Source organism: Platichthys flesus, chromosome 1 (assembly GCF_949316205.1).
Source record: "Platichthys flesus chromosome 1, fPlaFle2.1, whole genome shotgun sequence".
Classification (NCBI taxonomy): domain Eukaryota; kingdom Metazoa; phylum Chordata; class Actinopteri; order Pleuronectiformes; family Pleuronectidae; genus Platichthys; species Platichthys flesus.
In genome coordinates this window covers 15,995,275-16,004,348 of record NC_084945.1, presented here as the reverse complement: position 1 = coordinate 16,004,348, position 9,074 = coordinate 15,995,275, and the positions used below count along the sequence as shown (strand labels likewise).

General features: G+C 41.7%; 1 protein-coding gene across 1 annotated transcript; it reads left to right on the top strand.

The window, feature by feature from the left end:
- The first annotated feature begins 1,538 nt into the window (after window positions 1–1,538).
- On the top strand, window positions 1,539–7,517 carry eif3m (eukaryotic translation initiation factor 3, subunit M). The gene is made up of 11 exons (XM_062386872.1): window positions 1,539–1,688; window positions 2,369–2,501; window positions 2,708–2,846; window positions 3,128–3,251; window positions 3,417–3,511; window positions 3,636–3,719; window positions 3,813–3,912; window positions 5,519–5,600; window positions 5,984–6,127; window positions 6,502–6,562; window positions 7,277–7,517. The coding sequence occupies exons 1-11, from the start codon at window positions 1,647–1,649 to the stop codon at window positions 7,398–7,400; spliced, it is 1,128 nt and encodes a 375-aa protein (XP_062242856.1). The 5' UTR covers window positions 1,539–1,646; the 3' UTR covers window positions 7,401–7,517.
- Window positions 7,518–9,074: the final 1,557 nt, after the last annotated feature.

Below are 9,074 nucleotides of genomic sequence, written 5' to 3'. Positions count from 1 at the left end.
GTAAGAGAATTGGTATCGATCATGAGACATTACCCTTTGTTGCAGAAGTAAGATGATGGAAATTTGCCTAGGCAGCATCTGTTATGATTTCACAACCAATATAAATAGAATGACCAATACTCTTCCAGTGAATTATGCCAACATTAACACCCACCAGAGATCAATGCAAGTGACAAGGACAATGTCTGCATGTACATTATGAAGTCTATGTTGCCAAGCTAGATTTAGGAGGATATAAAACCGACTAAATCCCAGTTTAATACATGTACCAGGTACAGTCTCTGAGGAGATAAAAGGGTTTTCTGTAACATCCATGCTACTTTCAGGACATTCTGCCGTGAATATTAAAAACGCTATCGAGCATCGCAAAACACTTTAAAGAGCGTTTAAAGAAGACAAAAACAAATTCTCTTCGATGCACCTGGAGCTTCCAAGCCCCCCCAATGCTCTTATTCTGGACTTGAAATAGACCAGGCACTTGACAACAGCTGTTAATCAGATAATGAAAGCCTCGGAGTTACACAAGCACACTTGTGGAGAAGCAGCTATAAATTCTTTGCCATGACAGCATACAAGGGTGGGACTCAGTACCAGGCACTTGCCTTCCTAACAGAATGAAGCCTCACACTATCACTATGAGGAAGCACTGCACCAGTCACTTCCCCTCCGCGCGCACTATTTTAAGGTATTTGTGCTAGTGGCCGCAATACACATCAGTTCCCTGACTGTAACTGCGAAGAGGAAAACATGACACCAGGACTTTCGAGAAATGATGACATAGCATGATTCTTCTCCTCGTTGTAGGAATTCACCCAAAAACACACATAGTTTAGTGACAGGTGAACAGAGGTGACGCGCAGCTTGGAAATGGGAAACACTCTACAGTATCAAGACCTCAATGTTAAGTAACCTGACTCCAGAGTTTTGGGGTGAATTCCTGCACCACTTACCCTCTTCACCTCCCTCACCTCAATCACCACATGACCTGCCATGGTCACAATGGACAGGATCACACTTGGCACAGAGGGAGTGTGCACCCATGGGTCAGCGGGTGTCTGGTGGAAGAGCGCTGCCCTATGACACCGACTGTGTTTCCGGTCGGGGATCTCCGGGCCAGGCCTGCGATGGTGGTCCTCACGGCTCGATCAGATAACCTCTCCCCGGGATCAGGTTCACCTGTCGGCCTTAACTCTCGTTTCGAGGCCTCCAGGGTTAATCTGCCAGAGAGGAGATTGATGCCCGGATGAAAAAGAATGAAATATTAGGCTGGGTTGCTGGAAGTCAGGTGATAAAATGTATTTATGAGGCTGTCTGACCTCTGAAGGAAGGGGAAGCACAAGTTGAAGCTGTGCAGCTCATAGAGGATAACAACAATGAATATAAAATGAACATATTAATAGAAAACTGTAAATTATAACGGTGGAAGATATTGAAAAAGATAAAGTTTTAAAAGGCTCTCTTTGGAGAGAGGGGCTAATACAATAATACTTCCGCAGTAAATTCCAGATGTGGTTACTGTCGCTTTAACAACTTCACCCGGAAGAGGAAGAGTTGCACCGGCCGTGATTCTTTTTCTTTTCCGCTCAGGTCTCTGCCGTGGTGAGAGCGTGGATTTCATCATCTGGGCTCAAACAAAGTCACCAAACATGAGCGTCCCAGCGTTTATCGACATTACGGAGGAGGACCAGGTACGATGCGTTTTCCTTTAAAAACTCTCTCTGCTCCGTGTTTTGCCCGCGGATAAGTCGAGAAAAAGAAAACTGTCCAACCAGATAGCTTAGCAGGCTAGCCAGCTAATAAGCTAGCCGCTAGTATGTACCGCTAGTACGCAGGTACATGCTGATTATTAGCTGCACGCTGCTAAGGTAACATATGTGGAAAGTCGGTTCGAGCAAGTGCGTGAATAAATGAACCGCTTAGCTTGTGTTTGTATAGAAAAGTTGATAGTTAACGCTATTTAATCACTGTATTAACGGATAACGCTGTCACCGCTCGAGTAGCATGTCTTCAGTGTTGTAATTTTAGGATAGCTATACATGCTAACAACGTAGCCTCACATCTAGATAAACAAAGCAGGGAACGTTGCTAAACAGTTTAAGCTCTGCACTTACTGGACAACTATAGCTATAGCATTTTTAATAGTTTATATATGAATATGTGTATCTTCCCTTGTAGCTTGAGTGCAGCTAATTGTCCGTGTGATTTAAAACAGAACCTCACAGTAAATCCCAAATTAATAAACACATTGCTAGTATTACACTTTTACAATACTCACACACTGATTCATGTACATACACGTCAGGCTTGGCGTTCATTGTGTTATTGACTGTTATTTATCCACTAATGCTGATTATGTTATTGTGTCCAGGCCTCAGAGTTGAGAGCCTACATCAAGGCCAAAGGAGCTGAGATCTCCGAGGAGAACGCTGAAGGTGGACTCCATGTAGATCTGGCTCAGATCATCGAGGCGTGTGACGTCTGCCTCAAGGACGATGATAAAGGTAGGCGATGATGAACACCCCTGTGTGTAACCCACCATCATTCATGTTGGGCAAAGACACATTGGTGCAAAGGGTTACCCCTGCAGTGACAAAGTTATATGTGCCACATATAAAGTAGAATATTTAATTAATAGGCCGTTTCTAAAACTTCACCTGGATGAATAACAATTTTTTCCCTGTAGCCTAATTCCTGCTTCTTTCTGCAGATGTAGAGAGTGTGATGAACAGCATCGTGTCTCTGCTGCTGATCCTGGAGACGGAGAAGCAGGAGGCTCTCATTGAAACTCTTTGTGAGAAGCTGGTGAAGTTCCGTGAAGGAGAGAGACCCTCCCTCCGGATGCAGTTGTGAGTCCTGTCACCCTGCCCGCCCCAAAAAACTTTCAGCATCACCTCCATATTGTGTTGTTTCTGAAACGTTGGTCAAAAGAAAATACATTCTTTAAGAAAACTATTTAGGTCACTGTTTTGATGTTGAATTAAATCAGGAATTTGACTGTAGTTGATACGAATATGAACATTAAGAAGCAGCAAAGTCTTTATCCTCCAGCTAAAACAAATCTCAAAACATGTAACCAATCTGATAGAAAATCGAATCTCTGTGAAAATGGATAACTCTTTTCTTACAGGCTGAGCAACCTGTTCCACGGCATGGATGAGAACACTCCAGTGAGATATACCGTCTTCTGTGGTCTCATCAAGGTGGCGGCAACATGTAATGCCATCAACTTTATACCCACGGACCTTGATCAGGTATAACTCTTCATCATGATCACCTGCAAAAACTGTTTTCATTTATCTTTTTTGCTGCAGACAAAGTTAAATAAGGAGTGTTTTTTATTGAACTGGACACATGTCCATGGGCTGTAATTTTGCTTATGTAGCAGATTTTTGTTAAATGTTTTTGCCCCATATCAGGTGCGCAAGTGGATCGTTGACTGGAACCTGAACACAGAGAAGAAACACACGCTACTGAGGCTGGTGTATGAAGCTTTGGTTGATGGCAAAAAAAGGTACATTTTGACAGAGTAAGGTGTTTGGGGAGATGCATGTTTGGATATGTACAGAAGTAAATCATCGGTGAATTAAAATGTGGGAAAGAAACGTTTACAACACAGTATTTTCCTCATTTCCTAGTGAGACGGCAGCCAAAGTGATGGTTGAGCTGCTGGGAAGTTACACAGAAGACAATGCTTCACAAGCACGCGTTGATGCCCACAAGTAAGTGTGTAGAACTTGTTTTTAACAATTGTCTCTAAGCCTTGATGTACTGAACATTCATCATACTTTCCATCTGTGTGCTTTGTGATTTAGATGTATCGTCCGTGCTCTCAAAGACCCCAACACCTTCCTGTTTGACCACCTGCTCACCCTGAAACCTGTTCGCTTCCTGGAGGGAGAACTAATCCATGATGTGAGTACTGAGGGATGTGTGATTCTTTACAGGTTGTATAAAAGAGATTACAGGCCTTTTCAGTAATTTTGCCCCAGAATCTATGTGCTGTCAATTTTGTTTTCTGCATATTTCGCAATATTGCCTTTCATGGCCCCTTAACTGCGCCAAAACATTGTTTCCTAAAGCAACATTTTCCATCAGTCATCGCAACAATATCAATGTCACTTAATAAGTTTGAATTTTGAGTAGCAGGTTTTCACATAATCAACCGAGCAGGTTGACACAATTTGGGGGGGAGTATTTTCACTCAAATGTATGCAGTTTCTTAGGGTCAATAGAGTATCAATTACAAAGCTATATATAGTTTAGTACATTATACATCAAGGATGAAACCATTTGCAGAGAGCCAGTGAGATGTTTATTCTAATTGTCTATGGTTATTGTATGTATATATGTATATTATTATTAGTGCTGTTAGTTAAAAGCGTTATTTACGTCATTAACGCAAACCCATTTTAACTACGCCAATTTTTCTCTCGCAAGATTACCGCAGAGCTGCCAACACTCACGCTCTCGCGGTGTTACACACGGTTTATGTTGGTGGTTGACTAAATCACAATCATTATAAAAACATCATCGTATCAGGCCGTCATGAAGTACCAGTGGTGTGTGTGTGGGTGCGCGCAGATAGTGCACCGGTCCAGGGGCTCCGCCCCCGCTTACTTGCTCAGAGAGACACAGTGAGATCAGAGCTCGGTCATGTGAAGCAGCCGCTCACTGATTGCTTCTTAACTATGGAAATATTCAGCGCCTCAGCTTCTTGATCAGAGAAGATGCTGCAGTTGGTTTCTACAGAGCTTCAGTATCTGTGTTCGCCTCCAGTCTGACCTGCTCTCGCTTCTTGTTTTAATATTAGCCAAATAAAATATATATTATTAAACTATTAGGCTGCAGCTATATGTTTTTATTTATTTCAAAATAGGGTACTTCTTATTTCATACATTTTCCACAAATATGGAGGACTCGAATAGCCCTGCAAAGTTCTGTGTTTAACTTATTTCAAAGTAGGCCAACACTTGCCTGTGTATTATGTTTGTTTGTTATTTTGTTGCTTGTCTGTTTGAATAGCTGGCTGAAAGCAAAGAAGTAGTAGGATTACCTTTTATCGGTAACTTAACTGTTACGGTTCATTGTTTCTGAAATAAGAGGCCTGACTGCTATGTTCACAGCAAACTTGAAAAAAAGAAAATATTAAGCCATAGTTTAACTGCACTATAGACTGAGTCCTTGTTTACCTGAAATGTGAACTTTATAATTTTATTTTGTATGGCCCCATTTGGCAATTTAGTTTTTCAATAAAATAAAACATTTGCATAAAGCAATCCAATCCACTTTTCCACGTTGATAAGAGCATTAAAACGGAAAAAAATAATGAAGGGACTTTAAGAATAGATACAAATTTGCGATTCATTTTTGGTTAACTATGACACGAATGCGATTAAATATTTTAATTGTTTGACAGCACTAATTATTATATATGTTCAATGTGTATAAATACAAAGTTGATGTTATTGTGATTATCAAGTCTTCTAATGGCCGTTCCTCTCTCCTTTTGTCTTTACAGCTATTGACCATCTTTGTCAGTGCCAGACTAGTATCATATGTCAAATTTTACCAGAGTAACAAAGACTTCATTGATTCTCTTGGTAAGTAACCATAACTTGATCAATTCTTCAGATGCATATGTATACACTTCATGTTCAAAAGTCTTATACAGTTTGATGAATGGCGAAAAATTTGTATATTTCCATATTGAGCAAACTTGCAGTGCTGTGTTGACACTGTGCAGGAATGCGTGTGTGTCAGCAGTGTATCTCTTTCTCACTAATCGAGGCTTAGGTGTAATTAAAAGCATGTGTAGGATGGATTCTCAAAACAGACCGTGTGGAGGGATGTTTGTGTTAATGAGTAGATTCCCTGACTGCTTGCTCCTAAATGTAGAAACAATTATCACAGGGAAACTCCCAGAGTGGAGAGTAATCGACTGTGACTGTTTGGTGCTTAATGATCCCTGCACTTTGCTCTGCAGGTCTGTCTCACGAGCAAAACATGGCCAAGATGCGTCTGCTGACATTCATGGGCATGGCGGTGGAATTCAAGGAACTCTCCTTTGACACCCTGCAGACGGAGTTGCAGATTGGACCAGATGACGTTGAGGCTTTTGTCATTGACGGTACACCTCAAATAGATCTTTGCTGTCCTCCCTTATTAAGCACGCTGTTAGTTTCTCACGGCAGAAAGAGAAAGGAAAGCGATTGAATAGTTGCCTGACTTTTCTTTGTCATTCATTTACTGCCACCTTCCACTAAAGAATGAGGTGGAGATGATGGGACACGAGTTTGACTTTACAAACCTCAGTGGAAAAAGTGTCATAAAGCAAAAATAGCACATTTTAGTGTTTTGTGATGGGGATTAGCTTCCTCTTCAGTTTCATTTTCCAAGTGCATTTTCTCTGAAAGCACTTACGTGTTGTGGGACTTTTTTAGTGCTTTCTGTCAGAGCCTTGGCCGTCTCATAATTCTTCTCCTGTCCACTTTGTCTTTTTAGCTGTTCGGACCAAGATGGTGTACTGCAAAATCGACCAGACGCAGCGGAAAGTCGTTGTGAGGTATGAAGCTCCATTAAACCATCACACATGGCTTAGCTGTAATAAAGATCTATGTTACCTGTAGTAACATCCGTAACTGGTACCAATCTAGAAGTACTTCATAGACAAACTACACACTGTACTACACCAGTTCTGGAGTATATATCATATATTTTCATAAATAAAACAGACATCCATTTTATATTGATATAATGCTTATGGTTTAGGCACAGTTAGGAGGTATAACAAATAATTGATCTTCCTCAGATTTATAAAATGTTTTTCTGTTTATCAAGGGCTTGTCATTTCTCTGCACACAAAGAAGCTTTATGTCCAGCTCCACATCATTTAGATTGATGTGGAGCTGGACCGGGGAGTGCTTGCTTCTCTAATTGTTCAGGCTGATACTTGGCTGCAAGAATTTACCGTTTAATTAGTATGTGGTAATGGTCAAGGAATATATGCTTTTATTTTTAAATGGTCTGCAGAAATTCGTTGCTTCTGTATTGAAACTAGAAAAACTATTGTACAATGAAACATTCCACTGTTTTTCTTGTGATTCGATTCGGCCTCCAAATGGCTGTGATATCATACAGAATACATTCATCATATCTTTTTCCACAGTTACATTTACTACTGCTGTTTTAGTTCTCTGAAGCGTAGGGACACGACCTTGGTCTGCATTTATTTGTATCCGTTTTAATATTCTTCCTTTTCTGTCTTGGCTCCCATTAGCCACAGCACACATCGCACCTTTGGCAAGCAGCAGTGGCAGCAGCTGTCCGAGAGCCTCTCCTCCTGGAAGGCAAACCTAGCGAATGTCAAGACCAGTCTGCAGGCCCTGTCACCCTCTGCTTAATTCCACCGTAACCCAGCTGTCTAGACTGCCTGACCCTCTCTTCTTTTCCACCTCCCAGATTCCTAGACTGAAATGATCAGTTTTTATATTCATTCAATAAAAGAACAGTGGAGATCACCTGTGATTGAGTTTTTCTTTACTCCATGTTGAATTAATCCAGCACACAGCGTCGGGTTTGATGAATAATTACAAAGTTTGAGACGCCAACGATTTTCTGTCCCATTAATGGGAAATACAGATACTGTGTAATCATTCATTTCAGACGGCTGTTTAACTTGTCATATTTTCATGATGCCACTGACTCTAATGGGGGCTTGTTTTCGAGCAGCTCTCCACATCTGCTTTCAGTTAAAGGACAGCGTGCCGGTATTAGATGAGCTGTGAGAAATGTCCTGCAGCCGGAGGGTCACTCTGCTGGGAACACGTGAGGAGTGACAATAGCAATGTGAACTTCTGATGACCCTGTCTGCCTGAGGTCAGAGCTGTATTACTGTAGCATCCACACAAAGCTTGTGGTGTAGGCTGATTCACTGCCACTAACAAAGTTTCAAACTGTCCACGGGGTTATAGATACTGTTCAGCTGTAGTCAGCGTGACTCACTCGCTCTCGATGTGTCAGAAAAAAGTGGAAAAGCAGGGACTTTTCCTATTGATGTAGAGTAAAGTGCCATTTATTCCTGCACTAATCTGCTCTCAGGCAGCGGGCCAGAACACGAGGATGTGAACTCTCATGATATATGGCCCAGGCATTAGGTGTAAAAAGGGGTCTGTTGGAGTTCTCTCCCTCTGGGGGCTGTGATGAAATCACCACCAACTGACAAAGTGCAGACTACTGAGATTGTACTCTTTGATTCCCCCCGAACCCCAAATCCACAGTGCACCCACTTTTTGACACTAATGAAGCATCAGTTTAACTTGTTCAAATCTGTACCAGGTCATTTCTTATTATTCGAACCCTGCTGCTGAAATACCAGATTAAATCATCAGTGAATGTGTACATTTGTTTTCTTTCCTATCGCACCGGAGGTCTGCTGAGGCTCACCGCTCACTTCTGGCCAGTTGTCCGCAGGGAGCAACATCTCCAGCTCTTATCAGTGGGTGTAAATCACCCAACACATTCTCAGGAGCGTAACCTCACCACGGCACGGGTGGCCTGGTGGCAAGGTGGAGACAAATAATGTGACCGGGGCTTAACACACTGTTTGTAAAGCTTTATATCTCAGTTTCCATCTCTCCGCACAGGCTCCTTTTTCTTAGCAAGCAGTTGCTTTTCAGTTACTTCACCCGAGCTGCACAGTGAGCGCCCTCTCCCCTGTCTCTAATTTGTTTCACTGGCTTTAAGTGACTGTTTAGCCGATGGTCCATGATATGAGATGTACCAGATGTTAATAGTGTGTGTGGAGGATGGTGTATCTCACAAACACTATGACCCTTTCTTATCATAGATAGGTAAAGGTTTGTCTGCATTGGTCAGTCATGAAAAAAATGAGGGTGGGTTTTTCACGATGTAAAAAGTGGAGTTTTAAAAGTCCTTAAACCACAGTCAGGTGCTATTTTTCACATTAAAGCTGTGTTATCACTACAGTTCATTCAGGCGGCCATTAAGGGATAAGTGACAAAAAGTTGACATGATTCAGAAAGTGCAATGTAATAAATGCTGAATGAACCTGGCTC